Source organism: Prionailurus bengalensis, chromosome A1 (genome assembly GCF_016509475.1).
Source record: "Prionailurus bengalensis isolate Pbe53 chromosome A1, Fcat_Pben_1.1_paternal_pri, whole genome shotgun sequence".
Taxonomy (NCBI): Eukaryota; Metazoa; Chordata; class Mammalia; order Carnivora; family Felidae; genus Prionailurus; species Prionailurus bengalensis.
Genome location: NC_057343.1, coordinates 181213452 through 181237187, shown reverse-complemented (window position 1 = coordinate 181237187; position 23736 = coordinate 181213452). Strand labels below are relative to the sequence as shown.

Sequence of the window (23736 nt, the reverse complement as noted above, 5' to 3'; positions counted from 1 at the left end):
GGCCAAAAGGAGGCTCTGCTGATGAGCTCCCGCCTACAGGAAGAGGTAGAGGCATGAATTGTGTCTACTGGGGCTGGGAAGACAGTTTTAAAGGGAGTCAGGGAAAAGTTGACAAAACCAATGAAAGAAGAAATGAAGCCTCCACTGTTGTAAATCCTATGTTTCTTGTCATCTCAATCAGGGTGAAACCAGAGTCCTTAAAATGCCCCCATGATTTGGCCCTTCGTTGCCCCTCTACTTTTATCCCTTAATTCTGCCCCTTATGTTTGCTTCACTTTAGCCACACTGGCCTTCTGGTATAGCAGGCACTCTCCTCCCTCTGGGCCTTTGCACATGCTGTGCCCTCTACCTGCAACACTCTTCCTCCACGTATCCGCTTGCTTTTTTTCCCCTTAACTGACTTCAAGTCTTTTCCTTGCTTTATTTTTCTCCACAGAAGCTACCCCCTTCTATCATATCATATAATTTACATTGCTTTGTTTACTGTTTCTTACCTCCCCGCACCCCACCAGAATGCAAGCACCATAAAGGCAGAAACTTTATCTTTTATTCACTGATGCTCCTGGAGCACAGAACTATGACTAGAACATAGGGGGCTAACAACAGACATTTGTTGAATGAATGTGTGATGGCTGAAAGAGTTAATGGGCTATCTATTGGAACGCATCAGGAACAGAAGGGATGCAAAGGAGGAGGAAGAGGGAGAGGAGGAGGAAGAGGGAGAGGAGGAGCAGATGAGCAGAGGGGCTAGGGAAACGCGTGTCTTATTTGAAGGGATTTTATCTAATGATATTTTGACTAGGAAGATTCTATCTAAGCATGTTTTTAATAAAGCCACCTAAAGGTGAAGGTAAAAAATGAAAACATTTGTGGTCATGTAAAGAGTGATCTTGAGGTTGGTGTTGACTGACCCCTCTACTTGACACAGAATGAGAAACTGGCCATTTTCTAATGTATAAGGCAAGAGTGGACAAGATTGAACTATACGGTCATGAAATTTTTAGTGGTATTATGAACATCTGTGCACACACACAGACATACACAATCTTTGTACCTACAGTTCTAATCTAGAGGACAACGATCTGATTTGAAATGATTAACAGTTCACTCTTGCTCAGATAACAGTAGCTATGAAATGAGTTCATCATTCATGTACTTTCTGCCAATACTACCACCAGTGCATAGAGCATTTGCCCACGTGCCAAGGACCCTATTAAGGGCTTCCATGCAGTATTTCATTCTGTTTCCACGATGACCCATTGACAATACTGTAATTATCACATTGTTATAGATGAGAGAAGTAGAGATGAAAAATAGCGATTATTTTGCCCAAAGTCACACAACTAGTAAATGGTAGAGCTAGGATATAATCACAGGGTGACTCCAGGGAAGGGACTGGCAAGCTTTTATTGTAAAGGGCCAGATAGCACATATATCAGGCTTGGTGGGCTAAGTCACAACTACTCAATACTGCCTTACGAGGACAGCCATGGACAATCCGTATGCAAATAGCTCTGGATGTGTTCCAATAAAACTTTACTTATAGAAATAAATGGTGGACATATTTGGACGACTGAGAAGTTTGCTGACTGAGCTCTGGAATCTATGCTCTTGACAACTGAGGTATCACACCTGGGAAAGCCTGGACAGTTAGCAAAGGCATCTCTGAGTGTTTTTTAATAGTTAGTGGTAACAGGCCCACGCGCCACCAGACTACTGAGGGATTGGCTGAGGCAGAGAGATAAACTCACCAGGGACAGAGGGTAGCAGATGGGGCACTTACATTTCGACGATGCCCTCTGGCAAGTTGGCAGGGATCTCCGTCAAGCCCTTCCCTCGACAGTCCACGACGTTATTGCTGCATGTGCAGGCCGAGGGACAGGAGATGGAGTTGGCATTGCAGGACGGAGGTTCTGAGTGGGGTCCTGGAGGTCCAGAACACATGGTCAATCATGACAGCGTCAGGAGCCACTGGAGCTTTTGCGCCCCTTAACCAGCTTCCAAGGAAGTAGCACCAGATAAAATACCTGAGAAATTTTCACCAGCTGACATCTCCTCTCATCTGGGAGACATGGCTGCAACTGGCTAAATATTTAGCCAAGAGGAGAGATTCTGACCTTGACCTGTTTCTGGATTGTTCTACTGGCTCTGTCATCACATCATCCTCGTCTTTCAGAGAAAGGGTTGCTCTCAGAGTCAGTCCCACATGAAAATATGCCACCAGAATGCAAAAAAAGGCACACTGGGACTATTTGCTCAGGGTGCCCAATGTCTGAACACCTACGATTTTTGGCTTTCATTTGGGGATTGGATGCTAGGTATAGGCACGCTTTCATTCTTTTCTCTAGAGTTTTGAACACACTCTAAAACCAAGTTGGGGTATGGGAAGCTGTCAGAATTTCATTATTTGGGGCATTGATGTTCTCAAAGTGTCTATAGTCATCAGCAGTGACATCATCCAAAGCATTTTCAAGCAATTTTTATGTCCAGAGAACATGCAAATAAAACCTATCTTATTAGAAAAAAGGCAAATAAGTTATTACGTATTTTGGAGTCAGCTTTTAATTTTGTTTGAGGTGAGAACCTGCGTGAATTTAAAGCAAAGTGGTAAAAACCCAAGTAAATGGCATCTAAAGAACATCTTTAGAAAACCACACAAAGATAAAGATATATATTAGCAAACTAACCCAGGATTCAAAGAGTCACAAGAAGTACATTCAAATGTTTTAAACACATAAAAGTTTTCATGCTATCACTACTTCTTCAAAGTAAGGTAAGAATCTCAGACCTGTGGTTTGTTTTCCAAATGTGGATATTTTGTGGTCCCAAAGGTAAACCCGACCCCAGAGCCTCCTCAGGACCTCTCCACCGCCTGCGAGATCTAGCCAGCAGGGATTACCTGATGTCTTTCCAGATGCCCACCCCCAGAGCGGAGGACCACAGGCTCAGACCAACTCTGCCGATCTCTCACTGCCTGGACATGGGATTCTGACTGGGAGCCCTTGGACAGAGATTCAATATGAAACCTGAAAATGTCTGCAGGGAAACACTGACTTTGGTTTGGCCAAAGTGGATTCATCAGAGAACCAAGGGGGCCTGGACAAATGCTTGTTTGGACATTGAGACTCAAAGTGGAGGATCCCCCTCTTCACGCTCAACAGTCCCTGTGCCTGGGGATGGTCCTTCTGCAAGGGCTCAAATGGATGCCAAAGGCTCGTTTTGGAACATTTACCTTGCCAGAAAGTGCAGACTCAGTAATCAAAGATTACTTCTCTTGGCCTCACCATCTCCTTCTCTCTCTTTTTCTCCCTTTCTGTCTCTGTCTCTGTCATACACACACACACCTACAGACACACATACACACATACACACATACCCCAAATTAAAAAATATCCTCCTTTCTGGGACATTTGAGAAAATATTCATGTCTAGGGCATAGGGACTTCAAACTCTTCAGTGTTACTCACATTAGCAGATCTCATGGAGACCATGAAAAATGCCAGAATGATGATGACTTTCACTAAAAACCCCAACCGGAACATTCTCTGGGAGAGGTGATACAAGCTTTGTTCCAAACTGGGGAAGTTTTCCATTTCTAAGGAAATGGCAACCCCAGAGAATCAGCTTATAAGAGCCTCAGATCAGGAATGAGAGTGTTGTGGCTCAGGGAGTGGGGTCTGGAGTCCTACTGCCTCAATTTGAATCTTGGCTCTGTCATTTCATCCCTATATCCCCGTGCCTCAGTTTTCCCCATCTGTAAAATGGGAAGAAATAACAATACTTATTTCACAGCACGGTTTTGTTGTGAAGGCAAAGAAAGTTAATGCATATAAAGTATTTAGAAGAATGCATGGCACAGAGTCAGAGCTTAGTTGCTGCTATTATTACTGTTAATGAGTCTACCTCTGCCACGAATTGCCTGCAAATCATAATATCCCTCTGAGCTCTTTTGTTACCATCTCAGTGAATAAGAAATTTGGACTGCATGACTTCTGAAGTCCTTTTTGGACTGAAAAGATCAATTACTCCTGGTCTTCAGAAGAATCGAAGCAGAGAAGGAGTAAAACACCCAACAGCACCTGTCCATCCTGGCTCTGCTTCTTTGCAGGGGGCCAAGAGGATATGCAGTGTGAAGAGCTCCCACCCTCTCCTCACATGTGAAAGAGGCTGGGAGTGGTATGGCTTCAGATGTCAGGGCTTTTGAAGTGCCTATGACGCTCCCCAAAGAAAACTGCCAGGCTTGGCCCTCCACATCGAGGGGCTAGGGTGCCTAACAAAGCCAGGGAGAATCGCCACACCACGGGCACCTTCCTGTTTGGGAAATGTCAGGGATTCCGTGGAAGGATGAAGTCTGTGCTCCTCCTGTATTTCCATCCATTGAGGCAGATAGTAATCGGATGGCTGTACTTCTTCTGATTTGTCAAATTGTTACTTGGTTGGGGTGTGTCAGGAAGGGAGAGGGGGAGAAAGACATTACAGTCAGGGCTTCTACGGGCAACAGGAAGTTCTGAAATGGGAGTTTTTTTCAAAAATGCCCCTTTGACTTCTGTGCTAGAATTAATTCTGTTTAAACCAGCCCTAGGTTGTAGCCTTGAATCCCTCTGGGAATGAGCTGGGTCTTTCACAGGGTGGCTCTGATTCTGTAGGGAGTATGTGCTACATTTCAAGGGATGTTGTCAAGGTAAAAAAAGCCTTTGAAAAAGATTCCATAACCAGGTCACTAACAACACCTTTAATTACGCAGAGAGAAACAAAGGTAATTATAGGCTCTGTCAGCATCCCGGGCTGGTGGCTCCCCAGCCAGGCATTCACACGTGGTAAGGGTGTTATCCTCTTGTTGAAACAAAACACTTCAGGTTTAAGATGGGGTTGAAAGATAGGTTCATTTTCCCTGAAAACATTCCCCTCTGCTCCATGCCCAATGGACCGAGTGCATTTCCCTTTGAACCTCTGAGTGCTATGGTGGCAGAAGTCCCTCCCCTTTGCTTTTTGTCTTTGGATAGACTGAGACTAGCATGTAAATTCGACAAGGGCAGTGGTCTTTTCTGTCTTATTCCCTGTTATGTTCCCAATGCCTAAAGCAGGGCCAAAGCACAAAACCCTGTAAACATACCTTGGGTCAGCGGAAGGATGAATAGATGAATGGAATTGGTCTAGAAGACTGGCAGAGTGGGGGCTGAATGTCACCAAGCTATGGGGGTGAGTAATCCTTCTAGAAGGGCCTTAAGGGGAGACCCCTGAGCTCTGAGTGCCCTGGGCTCTGGTTGCTAGGACCAGCCATAGTGTGTGTGGGGGTGGGTGGGTGGGGAACGAAGCGGTTATGGGTGGATGGGACCTTCATGCCTGAAGCTCATGTCTTTCTACCACAGCTCAGTGCTGGCAAAGGCCATCTGCTACTCTGCTGAGGCTCCTGCTGAGCCCTGCTCACCTGCACAGCTCAGGGTGTCCTAGGCACTCGTCTTAGCTCTGTCTGCAAACCCCTTCCTCTCAGCCTTTCCTGTCCACACATATTGAGAGTGAAGGGGGTGGTGCAGGTGACAGAGAATTTCCAAGGGGGGTAAAGTGAGGAAAAACCCATGGTTCTACCCAGGAAATTCTCTGAGCACTGTACAAGCTGAGAAGCAGATGAATGGGAACAGAGTGTTTTGATCAAGGTGGAAAGTCTCCACACATGTTTGAGGGGAGAGGACTATGTGGGCTTGTGCCTACGTGAACATGTGTGTTCCTGTTGTATAACACGTGCTCATGGGGCTCGTGAATACTCATTATCCCCAAGCAAGCTTGCCTGCTGGTACCATCTCCTCCTTCTCCTGGCACAGAAAGCAGCTTAAATCAGAGTGTAGTGATGCACTCGCACACAGAACCCCTGTAATCCATGTTCTGAGATGTTTTTTGAGGAACTTGAAGTGGATGTGGACTTGCTCTTTGTTTTTAAATGGGTGCCCAAGCTATCTGCCCTTGGAACTCTTCCTGTGGGACAAAATGTTGCTGCACTGAGGTGGAAGCTAGTTCTCACACAGAACAGGGAGATGAGGATATGGGCCAAGTACCTGTCTCCCCTCTCGGGGCCTGTCTCCCCTTTCTGGAATCACCACTTCAGCTTAGGAATTTCACTTTGGAGCCAGAGCCACCTCCGTGTCACCCAAAGAGGACACTGAGATGTCCAGCCTTCTGATGTCCCCTGACTCCCACTCCCAGGACTGTGGCCTGATGTCTTGAGAGAGGGCAGGGCAGAGCACAGGGCAACTGAGGTGCTGATCCTCCCCTCCCTGATTATCAGGCTGCTGTCCCCTCAGATGGGGGGGGGGGTGCTCAATGAGCACAAGGGCAGGGCAGGAATGTGTCCCCGACCAGACCTGTCATGGCAAAGTGCCTGTGATGGCTGGCACGAACAGCGATCACGTCATCGTGTCTCTGGTGACTGCATGATACCCCCTCCAGTCTGAGAGACAAGGAGGAGGAGCAATGATCAGGGACACTGGCTCCTGCCAGGCTGCTTCCTCAACTCTGTTCTTCTATTTGGCATCATGCTGGAAGTGGAAAGTCCTAACTGGTGTGTCCAATTGAATGGGGAAAAGCTCACTGAACTTCAGACCTAGAAAGGACTGTGGAGCTGATGAGGAAACAGACATCTTGGAGGGAGAGAACTTGCCCAGGGACACAATGGTGGCCCAACTAAGAATGATGTCATTGTCGTAACAGCAGCTAACGCTTATGGAATGTTTCCTAAGTGCTAGATGCTGCACCAAGGGCTTTGCATGTGTGAGCTCATTTGGTTCTCATAAAACCCATGACGTACGTTCTTTTATTATTATTATTTCCATTATACTGATGAGGAAAGGGAAGAACAGGGAGTCAAGCAAACTGGTCAAGATCATGGAACTAGTGAACCACAACATTCTAAGTTCTGGTTCAGTGTTTTTTGTATCATCTCCTTTGCCAAGAAGATACCCCAAATGCCTCTCTTTATTGCCATGACTTTGAAAGCCATCAGAGCCTGGGAATCTCAGGAGGTAGGAAGAAGAGCCTCAGGGGCCAAGACAGATTGTGTAAGCTACGGTGGAGATAGCAGGACACTCTTGTTAGAGCTGTGTTTATTTCTTTCCGTCTTTAAAGGGAATCCCACCCAGCAGAGTGCACAGAACTGAAAAATCCAATGGCCTTGTGAGCATGTGGAAATAAATTAATTCCAGCATTCAAATTAAGCATCCCTGTTGGCCTCTGGCCTTTCAAAAGCCAACAACAGACTGCAATGACAATGGGGTTTGAGCAATTATGATGAGAATATAAATGAACGTGATTTAAATACCAGAGGCATGATAATTTTAGGAATGGCTAAATAAACCTAATAATCTCATTCTTGCAATGTCCAATTATGGTGTTTTAATTAAAACCTCCTAAGGAGATGGGCGGCTAGTCATGGCTTACCTTAATTATCTTTATACTTAGTAACTAGTCCCAAATTAAAAAAAAAAAGGGGGGGGTGTGGTGAAAATTTCTTGTTTCCAGGGTTATATGCCGATTTAATTTTTAGTAATAAATGAGGAAGTGTTTCTTGAGAGGCTTTTAGGAGCAAGCATTGTTCCAGGCATTGGGGCAACCTTAAAAACGTGACCCCTTAGTACTAGAAGACAAGATCGATCTTCATGAAAGGGCATCTCACACTCAAAGGCTATGGGCAGATAAGTTTAAAATAGGTGGACAAGCCAGTGGATACAAAGATGTTTAAAGGAAAGAGATAAGTGACTCAGGAGGTCAAATATTTAACTAATACCCTTGAATTACGAATTGTGACTGGAAGAAACTTTTTCAGATTAAGGTAACCAGAAAATTGACACACGGAAAATAAATCCTGGAGTTTAAACCCCAGCATAAACCCTTTAGGTAAGGATGGGCAAAAACCCAAAACTTGCAACTCACATGAGTCAAGTAGTGGCCATAGTAGAACCTCTTCTGTGGTCTAGTATCATGAACTCGATAAAGTCCCCGTCTGGTACAGGCAACAAGTGGGGACCACAGACCCTTCTAGTCATAGGGCCCTAACCTTCCTCTCTAAAACAAGAAAAGTTAACAGAAATTTTTGCAGCAGTGGCTGAAGGAAACAAAGAAGTCTAGCTGCATACTGTACAAAAACAGTAATAAAAAATAAAATAAAGATATAGTCTCCCACCCTTTGAAAAATTCTCAGGTGCCTCTCTAGAGGAAGAAAATAAATACCTTTGATTGGCGGGGTACGGGTGACAGAGGAGATGAATTCTGTCAAAGTGTGCTGCTAGCAAATTTCTGGGTTAGCTGGAGTGATAAGGAGCCTGCAGCCAAGGCTTTTGGGGAGAAGAGGATGGGCTCCAGCCGGCTGGATTTAATTCACAGGGAGATAGCAGGGACTTGGGCAACCAGGGCCCTCACAGGCTGAGAGAGATAAAACTCTTTCCAGTCTCTGGAGTCATGTGTTTGGTGAATTTTGTGATATGGTTTAAGGGTCCCAGGAGGTTTTCTGATGCTTCCCTGACAGGGGCCACTGGTGATGAAACTACATGCAGGGATGGCTTAATTGGTACCCCATGCCTTTTTTTCTCCTGCGCAGATGACCTCTCGTTTTACAGAGATGTTCTTACTCCTGCCTTTCTTGACTAAAGCCCTCCTCCTGTGAGTCACTGGGGGGAGAGCTGGAACGAGGAACACTGACAATTTTGCAGCGTACGACCAATGTGATCCATACAAAACTGCCTCACGAGGATGCCCTGTGGACTCTGCCATGGGTAGAGCCTGCACATGGTGGGGTGTGTGGGAAGGATAGTCAGTGCGTGAAAACAGCTGTCCTCTTCCACCTCCCAAGTGTGGAGTCTCACTCCACATGGCTTCCTCTGGCATCCCTTTAACATGGCCTCACAAACCACCTTTAACAGTTATTAAAGGAGTAGTACCTTCTGGAGGGGGTGCTACTCCTGCACCCCACTAATGATGATAGGGCCCCATTCGTCAGGGATATTCAGTTTGGCCAAGCATTATATCTGACTTAGATCTTTACAGAAAGCAACACTGCACAGCATTCTGTCCCTAACCCAAGAGAGCCTGGAAAGCATCGAAGAATCCCTCCCACAAAGGGGTTCCACTGTCGCTCTCTTGAATTTCTACTACTGGTGAGGCAGGGTGTAGATTAATAGCACAGTCATGTCTGGAGTCTGTGGACCTGATTCCTGTGTCCTCAGAAGACACCTGGCTTAGTACTGAAAAGTGTGAGGGATTATCACAAGCCACAGGCTTAATTGACATAAACAGAGGAGGTGATAGGGATGCTTCTATGTTAAGTATTAACCTGCCCGCTAGATCCAGCCTTTTCCAGGCAGGAGATTTGGGGCACGAGCACTTCCGGGACCTAGGAGCTTCAGCCTTCCTCCCTGGGGTTTGGATCCTAACTGCTGTTGGGGAAGCAATGTCTCGCCACTCCTTTGACGGGAAGGTGCTTTTCTGACGAAGTCGTATTTGTGTTCGTGCAGAGCATTAAGCCCGGCACCCACCTATAATGATGTGTTTTAACATTCTGTCTAATTAGTTTTTCTCACTAGCTCTTGGATGACTCCTGCACTCTATAATTATTTCTTTCACTGGCACTTATGCCGATATTGTACTCTTTGCCTAATAATTACTGTAATTATAGTCACTATATGTGAGGTTGGTGCCTGTGTGATAAACGGTTTTATTATATGTGTTTGACGGGAAGTGATTTCTAAGTGGGCGTCTATAGGAAATTATTAAGGTACTGCTCTGAGACATGTTAAAATGTTTTTGGATAATAAATAACTTGATGAAGTAGTAACATGACAAGAGAGAGTGGCAGGGAGCGAGATGAAGTTGAATTAAAAAAAAAAAAAAGTCTTCCATATTGCAAATGCAGCCTAAGAGCAGAAGGGGGCCAGTCTACACTGCTGACTGGTTTGGGCCCTCCCTGCAGCACACATGGAGCTCAGGTGATCTTCAATACTGAAAACACAACAGTCAAGAAATGTGAGGACTGTAGCCCCAACCAGTATTGAGCAATCTGTCCTTCCTTTTTCCTGTAGGCTGATTCCCAACATCAGCTTTCAGAGGCCACTGAGCCCCAGTTCCAGGACTGGGTTCCTGGAAATCAGGAATGCTTCTGTGGGAAACTCCTGAACTGAATACTTCCTGTTTTTGAGGAAATTCAGGGATTTCCCAGAAAGAGGGAGTCGGTGGGAATGGAGGGTGTCAATGAAAAGTAAAAACAAAAAAGCAAGCGTGAAAATGAGGACTCAGTTAAAAGCCACTACATCAACTGAGAAGATTTTTCTCAGGTCAGTCAGGCATCTCCCATCCCTGGAGATCTGCGCTGTGTTCAGTTATGTCTGTGCACAGTTCTGTTTTCTATACTACGCAGGCGATCTGTGTTTCTATTACACTTCAATTACCCACAGATCAAACTCTTATGTTTGCTCAGCACATTTTGTGGACCCACTAAACTATAATAATTAAGCTCCACTTATTAGCTCTTACCAAGTGCTATGTATTATGCTAAGTGCTTCATATGCATTATTTCATTTAATCCTCCCACCCATCCCTTGAGTTATGTACTATGATTTTCCCATTTTGCAAACATATGGGAACTTGCCAAAGTCACACACTACTAAGGGGCAGATCTAGGGTTTCCAGCCAAGCAGGCTGACCCTACTGCCTCCATTAACTTGTTTTTCAATTTCTATGGCAATCAGACGACAGGCACATGTTTAGGAAATGCTAAACAATGTACTTAACACTTGGTAAGTTTCTTAGCATCAATGGATGATGAAGCTTAACAGAAAGTGATTCATTACTTCCTTGAGCATTTTCCTTTACCAGATGACAAGAGCTGCTTTTTCAGAAGCCTCTGAGGCACCCCAGAGCCCAAGTGACTATAGAGTGCTGAGGAACCCAGGAGAGTGCACACCAAGCTCTGGGCTAAGTGTGGGTTCATGCCCAGGGTGATGTCTGGGAGAGCTCAGGGGTGGGTGAGTCACAGTACAGAGGGGAAGAGGGTGGGACAGCCTCACCTGGGCATATATACTCCTTTTTCTGCACATCTGCCACATTGAAGCCCCTCAGGTGCACAGGAGCCATACAGAGTGTGAACTGGCCAATTGTCCGTCGCTGTCGCAGCCAATCTGAGAGCCAGGCCAGGTGGCAGTCACAGTACAGGTGGTTGGAGTGGAGGCGCCTAGGAGAGGGAGGGACTGAGGTAAGATGCTGTCACAGAGTGAAGTGAACAGAGTAGGCCAAACCTTCTGTGCTCCTTTGCCCAGTGTGATAACCCTCCGGAGCCCAGGGAAGCATTTCCCGCTGTACGAGTGAGTTACCATGGGAGCCTCAGCCCTTTTATTGCCAAACCACAAATGACTTGTTATCTTCACATGCAGGCCACATCCAACTGATACCTCCAGGGTTCTGAACAATTCCCCATTTCTTAATAGTAATTCCACCCTTTTCTTTCCCACTCAAGAAAGCCTCAACATGTAGGAGGAGGAGAGTGACATTATTAAAGCAATGCTTCAGATTCGAGTCAAATTTTCAAAGGGGTGACTGACTTGCAAATTTTAGTACTGTAGTTAGCCTGGGTTCCAGATAGCTTCAAACAGCTTCTCAATCTCAATGCTTCAGTCTATGGTGGCACTGTGGCCAAAACCTGCCGTTGCCTTCACTTTCTCCTTCATCTCCTCCCTAAAGTGAATGAACCCCTACATGGAAAGCTGGAGGGCTTGTGTGTAGTAGCCCAGTAACCAAAGCATGAAGGCAAGGGTCCTATACCTTCTTTCCACCCACCCCCATTCAAATAAAGGGCTGTCCATTCCAGACCCTTGCAGCCCACAGCAATGTCTCCACCTTGCCCTCCTCTCCTTCCCAAGTTAAATTCTACCAGGTGTATTTGCTATTCTGGCTTAGGTGCCCCTGTTAAGACCCCCTAACCAGTTCCAGGACTCTTTGGCTTTTCCTTCTGCAGTAGCTGTGATTCCAGATCAATTTCTCACCTCTGAGTGATTAAGATTCCCTAGAGGGATCTGTATGTTCTACTTCTGAAAGGAATCCCATATGGTTAAATGACTTGAATTTACTTTCCACGAACTGAGGGGCAAACTAAGGATATGTAGGGGCTTGCACAGGTTTTTCCCCAAGGCTTCTCTATCAGGGTCTTCCTATTAGCACATTCCCCCCAACCCTAGGTCATTAGAAGTGGTGGTAGGAAAGTTTTAGTTACATCAGCTTATCACACACTTGGGTTTCTGATGCAGACTTCAAATGCCCAATCCTGGACATGCTAATCAGCCAGCGATATCTTGGGACTTTCAAGTGCTCTGTGTCAAGTTGGTTAATATTGAGTGGCAGCCTAAAGCAGTGGCTTGGGCTATCTCCATGCCCGAGATGGAGAGCGCTGAAGGGCTCTTGACCACACTCGACTGAGTATAAAGTCAGCATTGCTGAACACCGGCCAAGTGCAGCTAACTTGAGGGGCGTGCCGGCCGAGCATTCCTGCCATTGCACAGGTGCAAACCTTGGGCAGGCCAGGGCCACTAGGGGCCTTGACAGCCTCAGGGGGTCCCAAGATCCCATCATATCTGCCAACTAAATGAACCTATATCCCATGTAGAATGCAATTATTTTTTCTGCTGAAAAACAATTTGAAATGGTGTTTATGATTTTGTTTCAAAATGATGAATTTTGATGTTGTAATGTTCTTTTGGATTTCAGAGCCAATACTTTAAGGTTGAACACATTTTCATAGGTTCCTAGGCCTAAGATGCTATGTCTGTAATGGGCTCCAAGAAATTCTCCCCTTTGAGTTTCAAAGCCCAGACTCCTATGCTGCCTTCTCTAGGTGTGGCACTTCAGAAAGAAGTGCTGTAGGCGGGAAGGGGGAGAGGAGGCAAAATCCTAAACTAGGGGAAGAACATGAGGGAGAGGAGGGAATTTCTCTTGTATACTGGGCCTTCTTGGGAAATTTCAGCATGAGTGAAAATGATTTGTTTCCTGATCTATCAGTGAGTTGTAGAGACAGACAGACAGACACTCAGACACACAGACACACAGACACACAGACACACACACACACACAAAGAGAGAGAGAGAGAGAGAGAGAGAGAGAGACAGACAGACAGACAGACAGACAGGAGGGAGAGAAAGAGAGGCAGGGGGGCGGAAAGAGAAGGAGGCATGGAGTGTTGGTTCTATGGCTAGGAATAGACCACTGGGTATAAAGGCTGCCTAGGAGAATGGCAACGGTGGGTTGGTTCTTAGGGACAAGGTGGAGAGAGATAGGCTCCAATGGTAGCACAGGCTGAGGCGTTGGGGCTCTTTCACGTGCCAGGAGAATCAGAGCCTTCTGATGAGAGTCTGGCTTCTATGAGGAAAGGCAGTTGCCTTCTTTGGCAGTGAGGTATGGAAGCTGAGGAAACGGGATTCCCATGAAGCACTGAGCATGGGCCCACAAGGCAGATCAATGTCAACCAATTCCCCATCAGTTCCCATCGGGGGTAAGACATCAATGGAATGACAAAAATGAGGGTTAAGTAAGTCAGATCCTTAGCTGATTAATTTCTGGGATAATGAAAATGTCGAAGATTTCCTTTTGGAAAATTACATTAGGATGGTTCTTTTTCAATCCCTGCTGGCTGGCCCCAAGCTACCTCTCTTCCTAACCTTGCTACAGATGGTTCCTAACCCTTTGTCCACTTTTGTAGGAATTTTTCCCCTTCCACATGGGACCATGGAAAAGAGGTGACCAGAACTGACTCGGAAGGTACCTGAAGGCTCTTGTCAAAAGCCCAGGACAATGGAAGGGCTCAGATCCCCACTCTTGGAATTTTACCCACCAGAAGCGCTGGCAGAGTTGAACTGGGCAGATTCTTCTAAAGTGCAGCCTTTCCTAGCATGTTTGGGAGATTGAATTGAGCAGTATGATCCCAAATAGTAACATTGAAAGAAAAGTAATCACATTGACCATGAAACATGAGCCTGGACACTGCCAGGAGTATTCCTAATCCCCTTGATTGAGACGGAAAATTATTTTAATTACTTCCCATAATTCTGGTGAGTTGGGATAGCAATGACCTGGGGGAAGGTGGCCTCCAGTGGCCTTTCTCTCCTTCCTCGGCTCACCTGGAACACACCCATCTGCCTTAGTTTCTGGTGAACAGAATATAGCCAGAGCTCATTTGATGCCAAATTGCCCAAATCTGACATTGCCTCTCTGCTTTCCTACTCTGACTTTGGGCAGGGATTTAACTCTGGGCCTCAGTGCTCTGATCTGTAAAATGGGGATATTATTGGTGCCCCCTTTCCAGGGCTGTTGTAAGGACTGAAAGAATTCATGAGACAAGCTTGGCATAAGGCCCTGCAAACCATGAGCCACCACAGTGACGTCCGTGGTCATTACTGTCATGAGGATGCTAGGTCCACACTTCTGTCTCCTCTCAACCCATGGCCCTCCCCTGTACAAGGCTACCATTTCTAACTTAGACACCAAGGCATCAAGGCGCCTAGGTGGTTCCCGCATGTTCTGCAGTCTTTTGCCGCTGGAAACACCATATTCCATGTTGGCCAAACCACCTTCACAAAAGATAAGGTGAATGAATCCTAATGCCAATTTGTAAAAGGTGCCTTTTAGCCACAGGCGCTAAATTAAATTTCCAGCAAATCCTTTAGAGAGGGTCACTGTTCATTTTCTATAAAATGTGGCTTTCTGAATTAAATATAAAAGCTTTCCTTTAGAAATCCCATTTATGACTTCCTTCCTCTCTCCTCTTCCCCCATCTCCCCTCACTAGTCTCCCCCCACCCCCACCTTAATTACAGCAAAGGGGGATTAGTCAGCGCAAGTCTCTGGGGAGTTCTGTACAGAGCCGTCTCTGAAATTAAACTAAAGAGAAAGTGGCAGCAGGCACGGAGCAAAGAGAACAGATGAGATTGATTGATTGATCTGAACTCATCAGATGAGTGTTCAGGACCACAGGCAAGGATGACAACAGAAACGAGAGGAAACTCTTCTGCCCTCCTTTCCCACCCGACGCAGCCGAACAAAGCACCTGAGATCCAGACCTAGCTACCCCCGGCCCCCATCCCGTGGACCTGGCCCAGCTTCTGTTATTGCTACTCTTAGACTGACAACAAGAGGGGCGGCTGAAGTCACAGAAGAGTAGCCACGGGAGCTGGACTCTGGCTTTCTCTGTAGGCGAGGGCCATTTTTCTTCTATTCAACCAACCTGTCTGGGGAAATGCAGGCCCTGTACCTGGACACTCGCTTTCAGCTTCTTGGCCAGGGGCCCTCGGCTCGCTCTCCTGAGGCTCATTTGTGGCATGCTGTGGACTTTGAAGAGGTCTTTGAAGACCCCATGGTTTCTCCTTAAAACTCCATGACTGCACCATCCCATTTTAAAGTGGAAGCATAAGGGTAGATTTTCTTGGTTGAATTATGCTATCACACGAGGGATCGGAGGGAGAGACGGGGAGCAATGATGAACACCGGGCTCAGATTCTTCTTCATAATAACTAGCATTTGTTGAGTGCACACCATGACTGGGCCCTTTACATGCTAGTGCACTTCATTCTCACAACAACTGTGAGACAAGCATTTAATTCACTGTCCCTGCAGGGCAGAGAGACAAAGAAACTTGCCCAAAGTGGCAGAGCTCACCTTTAAACTCAGGTCTGCTTCAGGTTCTCTGTACTGTCTCCTTACACAGTGCCTTCACTGGCTTCTGCTTCATTCTCCACCCCCGAGATAAGGTTACTTTCTCACTAATGCAGGGGTTCTCAAACCTTACGAGCATCAAAAGCTCCTGGAGGGCTTGTGAAAACCCAAAGGCTGGACCCACTCCCAGAGATTCTGATTCCATGGGTCTACAGTTCCAGGTGATGCTGGTGCTGCTGGTCCAGGGACCTAATTTTGGGAACAACTGTTCTAAGGATTTTTAAATCTCTGTGGATACCATGTTGTTCAGGAGCCATCGATTAGCTGGCTGCTTGGTACTTCTAGTCCAGATTTCTGGATAGAGCAGTTATAACAGTAACAGTCAGTACCATTTATTGTCTACTCCTCAGGCACTGCACATACCTCATCATCTCATCTGATCCTCACCACTGCCCCCATTTATAGAGGAGAGAACAGAGGTCCCAGAGCTCACAAAGGGTGCAGCAGGAATTGCCGCCCTTTGCCTTGGCCTTAAATGTATTTAGCTGAAAACTCTTGGGGGCTGGCTCTCTTCTATTACTGTAATACAAACACCAATGAGGTTCCACCAAGACAACCATCAATATGAACCTCTGGTGGAAAGGCGAATGGAGTCCATTTGCAGAGAAACTCACAAAAGGGTTTCTGGCTGAGAGGAGAAAAGAACTTCCCAGGTAATAAGCAACTGCTCTTGGTATGGGGTGTTATGGGGAGATCTGCTTTCTGACTACACAGAAAAGGAAGGCTTGAGCCTACCCCCAAATTAAAGGTAAGGAATCAAGTTCCTGCATTCTAATATCAGAATACCATCGAGGGAGCAGGGGAGAGCGCGTTGGGTGTGGGCTGGGAGGACGGGGAGAAGCAGGGACTAGGACTCCTCCTCCTCCACTGGACATAGCGGGAAAACATAACCACAGCACTATGATGGAACTGCCAATGGTACACGACATTAGCTAAGAAAATAGTAAGTCATTATGTCCCAGTTCTATATGTTTTGTGACATTAATAGACTTTCCATCAGGGTGAAGAACACAAGGACGAATCCCCACGTCCTAAGGCAAAGAGAAATGAATCTGTCCACTGTGGAATGGGGGTTCAGAGCCGTGGATGGCACTGTCACACTTCCCCCTCTTCTGTTGCTCCCCAACACCTCTTAGTTAACAGTAGAGAAAGGCACTATTTCCTCCAGGACCTATCTGCAGAGCAAGCACAATAGGTTTTACTAGCAGCTCAGGGTGCAGCATGTAGGGCTGAGTGAGGCCGGTAGTACATGGGGGCAGAAGCAGCGATCTTTACTTACAGCGTTCGAATCTTCGGCATGTGGTTGAAGCTAGTGACCAGGATGCGGCTGATGTTGTTGTTGTTGAGTGTGCTGTGAAGGTAGAGGAAAAGGGAAATGGTTAACAAGGAAGTAACATGGGGGGAAGGCAGCACCAAGATGCTTCTAGAAGGTGGCGGGAGGAACAGGTGTGACTGCCAGAAGAATCATAAGTCAACAGCTATCATAAGTCAACAGATAAGAGGTCTGATCTCCAGATGATAAGAGGATCCCTGATTCCTTTTTTTTTTTTTAATTTTTAATTTTTATTTATTTTTGAGAGAGAGAGAGACAGAACATGAGCAGGGGAGGGGCAGAGAGAGAGGGAGACACAGATCCAAAGCAAGCTCCAGGCTCTGAGCTGTCAGCACGGAGCCCGACGCAGGGCTCAAACTCACGAACTGTAAGATCATGACCTGAGCCAAAGTCAGATGCTTAATCAGGCTCCCTCCCCCCATTCCTTTTTTCAGGTGGCTCTTTCCTCCCCTCTGTTGTCCTTGCCATACTTATGGACCTACCCATCTGGAGCCATAGTATCACTTCCTGAAATTCTACTATGTGCTGAGTGCCTCATTATGGCATCACTAATTCACACAACCACAGTGCCAGTTACATACGAGTGTCCTCATTTTAGAAAGAAGAAAACATATACATATCATCTTTTTAGTAACACACGTACCTACCAGGTGGGTGTTATCTTTGTGCTATAGATGGGGAAGCTGAGCAACGGAGGGATTTTCCCAAGGACCCCTAGCTGCTAAGCGTGAGAGACGGGATGTGAATCTAGCACTATCTTGCTCCAATTTCCCTGCTCTGTCCATTGTACATGCTGCCTAATACAGGGTCTATGTGGACAGTTCATTGTTAGTGTTTTCTCAGTAGCTCACCTTGTCTTACTCTGCCATAGGCCCACACTAGCCCAGAAAGAAGCCTTTCTTTGGAAACTAAGCAGACTCCTTTTGTCCTTGGTTCTTGGTAAACACATTGCCTTTCTCTTAAAATGACCTCCAACGTTTTCTGTCCTGTGCCTTACTATAGCCCCATGACTTGGTCCATACGTGTTTCAAATTGAGTCGTATATATCCTAGTTGAGTGATCTTAGGCAAATTATCAGCATCTCTTATCCACAGGTTATTCATTGGCAGGAGGCAGGTAATGGTACCTCACAGGTTGGTAAAAGGCTTAGTGTGGAGTATATACTCAGTAAATGGAGGCTACCAGTTTACTGATGTTGGTGGAGACAATGTAGTCCTGTCCTGGTCATTCCTGTTTCCCCTACCTGGACCTCCATGGAAGCAAAAATACAGCTGCATTCAGCACAGTGGCCCCCAAACCCACTGCACCCTAGGGGCCTGTGTAGATTCCTTCTTCCCCAACCCCAGGCCACAGGAGGATTCCAGTGATCACACCCCCTTGCCCCAGGCTATCCCTCAATTCCCTAGGGCCTTATTAGCATTTGTTTGGCTCTTGGGCCAGAAGGGAATCTATTTACCTCAAGACACAGAACCTAGTACTTTTCCCTCCCCCCCTTCCCATATTTCCCATGTGTCCAGCACTATTTTAGGCACATGGTAAAGAGCAAGGAGTAGACCACATTTGTGTTGCCTGCTTCTGCCTCCTTCATACTTTACCAATGCTCCAGTGCAGACACTTGGCATTTTATGAAGTTGAACCTAAGTAGTTGTTTTGTTTCATGTGGCCTAACTTTTCTGTGAAGTGTGCTAACCCATCCTGTCTCCACACACCCAGGAACCTTCTGAATATCTTATCTGACAAGGCTGAAGAATCCATCACTCCACTTCCTTGGTAGGAAGCTTCCTGGAAGTAGAGACTATGCCTCACTCCAGTCTTCCATAGGATTAGGAATGCCTCTGGGGTAGAAATCATGGCCTTTGTTTCCCTTTCTATCTGTCCCACAGTTCTAGGCTCCACTCTTGGGGCAATACCCAGTTATAGGATCATTGACTCACTACCAGACTTTTTCTCTCAAAGGTAAAAAGCAAGAAGCCTTTGCAGAAAAGAGGCTTCCTTCCAACCATGCCCAGCCATTCACATCAGGTTGAGTTCACAGCCAGCCCTAATTTAGCTGAATACACAGTGCAGTTATATGCAGGGCTCGACTCTAACTGCATCCGGCAGTAGTCCGGCAGCAATGACTTATTAATGTATTACTACACTGATATTTAAATGTGAGCTGTAATGAGGGCTATAAAACATTTACGATAATAGCAATTATTCCAGAACCAAAATGACTAAACACAGTATTCAGACTTTCATGATTTGCTGCGTGCGGCTGGCCAGCCCAGGAATGTCAGAGGGCTGGTCACCTCTTGGATGCTGATCTCCATTGCAGTTACAGTTTTTGTTTCCCTAATAAACACAGATTTATTTGATCTCCAGTCTCGGTGGCCTTTGCCCATGTATGGAGCACAGTGCTCTATCTGGTTCTCACATCCCTAAGTAGCTGGCCTTCAATGGAAGTGGTGTGGTCATAACCCCAACATGATGGGCAGGGTTGGGGGAGCATGCGCGTGGAAGGCAGAGACCTGGTTCAGATTCTGGCTCTGCCACTTATAGCCTGTGCAACCACGAGGAAGTTTTCTTAATTTCATTAGGTTTCCTCCTTTGTAACACAGAGATAATAATAGCACCAATCTCAGAGAGCTTTAGTGGCGATTAAATAAGATGATACTAATAATTGCCAACTTGGACTGAGAGCTAATGTATGCCAGGTAGGAACTGAACTGAGGGTTCTGCATGTACCATCTCAGTTAATTGCTCTAAACAGCCTATGAGGAAGGCATTTTTGTTATCACCTCTGTTTCATGGATGAAGCAAGTGGTAGGACCAGGATATGAATCCAAACTAGCCTGAATCCAGGAATGATGCCTGGATTTGTTGCTTACCGCTAGGATAACAGATTACTAAAGTTTAGTGGCGTAAACACAAATTTATTCTCTCACAGTCTGGAGGTCAGAAGTCTAACATGGGTTCGTGGGACCACGTTTCTTCTGGAGGCATCAGGAGGAGAATGTTTCAATGTCCTTTGCTACTTGTAGAGACCACCCACATTCTTTGGCCTGTGCTTCCCTTCCTTGCAGTACTCTGAGCTCCTGCTTCTGTGGCCACATCTCCCACTGTTCACTGTGATCCGTTCCTGTTATGAGGACCCTTGGGAGGACATTCAGAGCCCAAGTGATAATCCAGGATAACCTGCCCATCACAGGATCCTTATCTTAGTCACATCTCCCAAATCTCTTTTGCCATATAAGGTAACATTCCTAAATTCCTGGGATGAGGACAAGGACATTTTTTGGAGAGAGGGGCATTATCCAGCTGACTACCACACCCTGAAACAAGGCATGGGAAGTGCAGCTGTTACACACAGCCTGGCTCACATGCAATGCCCAGTAATGATCAGCTGTTATTTTAGCTTGGGTTTGTTAGTATTTTATAGTTTACAGTATGCTTTCACATTCCTGTCATTTGATGCTTGTAGAACCCCGAGGTTGGGATTCTTACCCTTACTGTATAGATGAGCAATTTTAAGCTATGAGAGGGACACCCAGGGTAGCACATCAGCTCCTGGAGGGTTCAGGAATTACTGTTCTCTTTTACACCACAGTTTCTCTCAGCTTGCCCACTGCCTCCTGTTTTCAGGGCAAGCTTACTACCCCACCATAGACATTCTCTGTCATGTCTACCCTGGCACCCAAAGTTAGAAAGAACTGCACAAGTATCTCCTGTTCTGTAAACTTCCTTGAAAATTAACCAACAGGAAAATAAATGTTTGGGTCTGACAATGCCCCCCATGCCTACTGCATGGCTGGCCCAGACTAGGCTATGGTGACCTCATCCCTCATCTTTCTTACTTCCATCTCTAGGAGGGGTTCCACCATTTCCATAGTCTAGTCTCAACCTCACTGCTCTGCTCCTTTGGACATCTGAGAAAATACACTTTATCCCCAGTCACCCAGGTTGGAGGCTACTCCCAAATAAATGCTCTCAATTCAGCATTTTCCATCAGTGTCAAGATCAAGCCAGGCTCAGATCAATTCTGTAAGACTTCAGTTCTGGTCTCCCCCTTTTGCACTGTCAGAGCTCCTGAATGGGCATTTGAGTCTAAACTAGAAATAAAGCCATTCCCTCCCCAATGCCCATGAGATCTAAAGACAGTCTGTCTGCCTCCCATTTCTCTTTTATAAAACCCATTACCCCATTATACTATGTTTATATTGAGACTAAGTGTGGCCAGTATACTGAGTAGTCGCTCTTCTGTTCTGTCATAATCAGAACATAAATGTTTAATGAAAAAGGATCATTCTCCCTATTAAAATGATCCATGTGGACAATGCTAGTTTTAACAATGGATCCCATTCTCTCTCAGTTGTGAGCACCAGGAGTAGGGCTTTAAACATTTCTCCCCCAGGGCACTAAGGGATTAGTGAACTTACTGTTGCTCCTGTTGAGCCCATCTAGAACCTTGCTACCCTGAAAAAATGTGCTTGTGTTCCTCAGCTAAATACCAGGGCACTGTGGCAAGACAAGGGCTCCCAGTAATGAAGAATGCGTGAGAAGCTGTGCACGTACTGGGATTGATGAACTACTGCCCACAGGTCAAACACCATCCAATACAGAATGTTTTTTGTAAATAAAGTTTTACCTACCTGTTTATGTATTGTCTATGGCTGCTTCCGTGTCACAACAGCCGAGGAGACACAACAGAGACCACAGGGCACAAAGCCTAAAATAATTAATATCTGCCTTTTTATAGAAAATGTTTGCCGGGGCGCCTGGGTGGCGAAGTCGGTTAAGCGTCCGACTTCAACCAGGTCACGATCTCGCGCTCCGTGAGTTCGAGCCCCGCGTCGGGCTCTGGGCTGATGGCTCAGAGCCTGGAGCCTGTTTCCGATTCTGTGTCTCCCTCTCTCTCTGCCCCTCCCCTGTTCATGCTCTGTCTCTCTCTGTCCCAAAAATAAACGTTGAAAAAAAATTAAAAAAAAAAAAAAAGAAAATGTTTGCCGACCCTTGGCTGCTCTAGAACTGGGAAATTCCAGTCCTGCCTTTGTCAGTAATTAACTGTGATCTGCTGGCAAGTGGCATAACTGCTCTGTAAGAAGAGGGGATTAGGTCAGAGACTGTCAAAACACTGGTAGGAAAGCCCAAGTAGCAACCGGGAGGGCTGGGAATCTAAAGCCGGTGGTCTAACTCTAGAATCCACACATATCTGGCCTGCACCACAGTCCCACCTGGAAGATGGCTCCCACTGCGTCCAGAACCTACAATGCTGTGATGAAATCGGAACCAAGGAGAAGGCCCTGTTCAAGGGACAGGGCAGGTGTACCCAGATTGGGTTGGGTGTGGGATGAAAACTTGGGTAGTGGTTCTCCAAGTGTGGTCCTCAGACCTGCAGCATCACCTGAGAACTTGCTAGAGATGCATATCTTCAGGCCCTACCTAGGCCCACTGAATCAGAAGCTCTGGGGGAGAGGGGGGGTCCCAGCCATGTGCATTTTAACAAACCCTCCAGAGGATTCTCATGCAAGCTCAAGTTTGAAAACCATTGAGCTAGAGGCATAGCTAAGAATAGAGCCTTTACCTAAGTGTAGAGGACAGAATATAGGCTATCTTCTTGCTGACTCTGGGACTTGAAAGCCTCTTTTGCGGAGGGCAGGGTGCTTTCCTGCTTAGAAAGAGGCCCAGGCTCTGAAACAGTACACAGTCCTCCATGGAGGTAGCTGTAATCACCCTGGGAAAGCTCCAACTTGGCATCTGCCCCTGGCTCCCTACTGTTCTCTGCTGAGTGCTGGAGTGTGGCTCTCCTTCACATCCCTCAAGATAGCCATCTTTGATCTGGAGGAGCTAAGTCCAGATGTAGCCACACCACCCTGGCAACCTTAATAAGGCTGACATTTCCCTCTGTCTCCTCCGATTAGGCCATCGCTTTATCACTCTGTGCTTTCTTGGCTCTGGGTGTAATCTGCGTGTTGTGTGTCCATAACACTATGTAATTGGCTCTAATGCAGCAATATTATCTGTGAGCATGTATCACATAATTGCAAAACCAGGCATCCACAATAAGTGCCACTGCAGTTTCCCAGTATGCCAACCTTCCTGGGATACTCTTTGAGCCCCTCCTATTCCCCTTTGGGAATCCAAACTCCTTGGGCTAGATAAATCCTCTTGGAAGGTTGGCCTGTTTCCCTTGTCTCAAGGCAGGTTAATTGTTCCTTAAGTCTAGGTTCCCTCCTTAATAATCCCCAGGAAGGAGACTCTTGGTGAGTCATTGGCAGCCATGGCAGCAGAATATCTTTTTAAAGTGAGCTTGGAGATGCCCTGACTTGTACTTACAGACACCAGGGTCCCAATGGCCAGCACTCTAGGCCCTGAAGATACCACTTCTCCAACAGTGCCTATATTGAATTTACAGGGGCAAACACAAACCAAAGTAGGCAGCATCATTTTCTGAAGAGCAGCTGAGTGCAAATAGTGTGGCTAGCCCCTGTAGGAAATATCTAAACTGCTGGCATGGGGAATGAGAAGCACAGAGGGATTCTGGCAGCACCTCTGTGGTGGACCTCAAAGGGAGGGACTGAGGGCTCACTTCTCCCTCTCCCTTTTGCTGGCTCAGACAGGGAGGGGAGGAATGAAATTGAGGATGCTTTAGGTGCCTGCTTTCTTCTCTGGTTTACATGTCAAAGCAGGAC

General features: G+C 46.3%; 1 protein-coding gene across 1 annotated transcript in view; it reads right to left on the bottom strand.

Annotated features, from left to right (window-relative positions):
- Positions 1 to 23736, bottom strand: part of SLIT3 (slit guidance ligand 3) — a 597991-nt gene that overhangs the window by 120147 nt on the left and 454108 nt on the right. Inside the window, 3 exon segments of the mRNA XM_043596219.1 lie at positions 1784 to 1925; positions 11046 to 11209; positions 17012 to 17083. Of these exon segments, the coding sequence (XP_043452154.1) occupies positions 1784 to 1925; positions 11046 to 11209; positions 17012 to 17083 (378 nt within the window).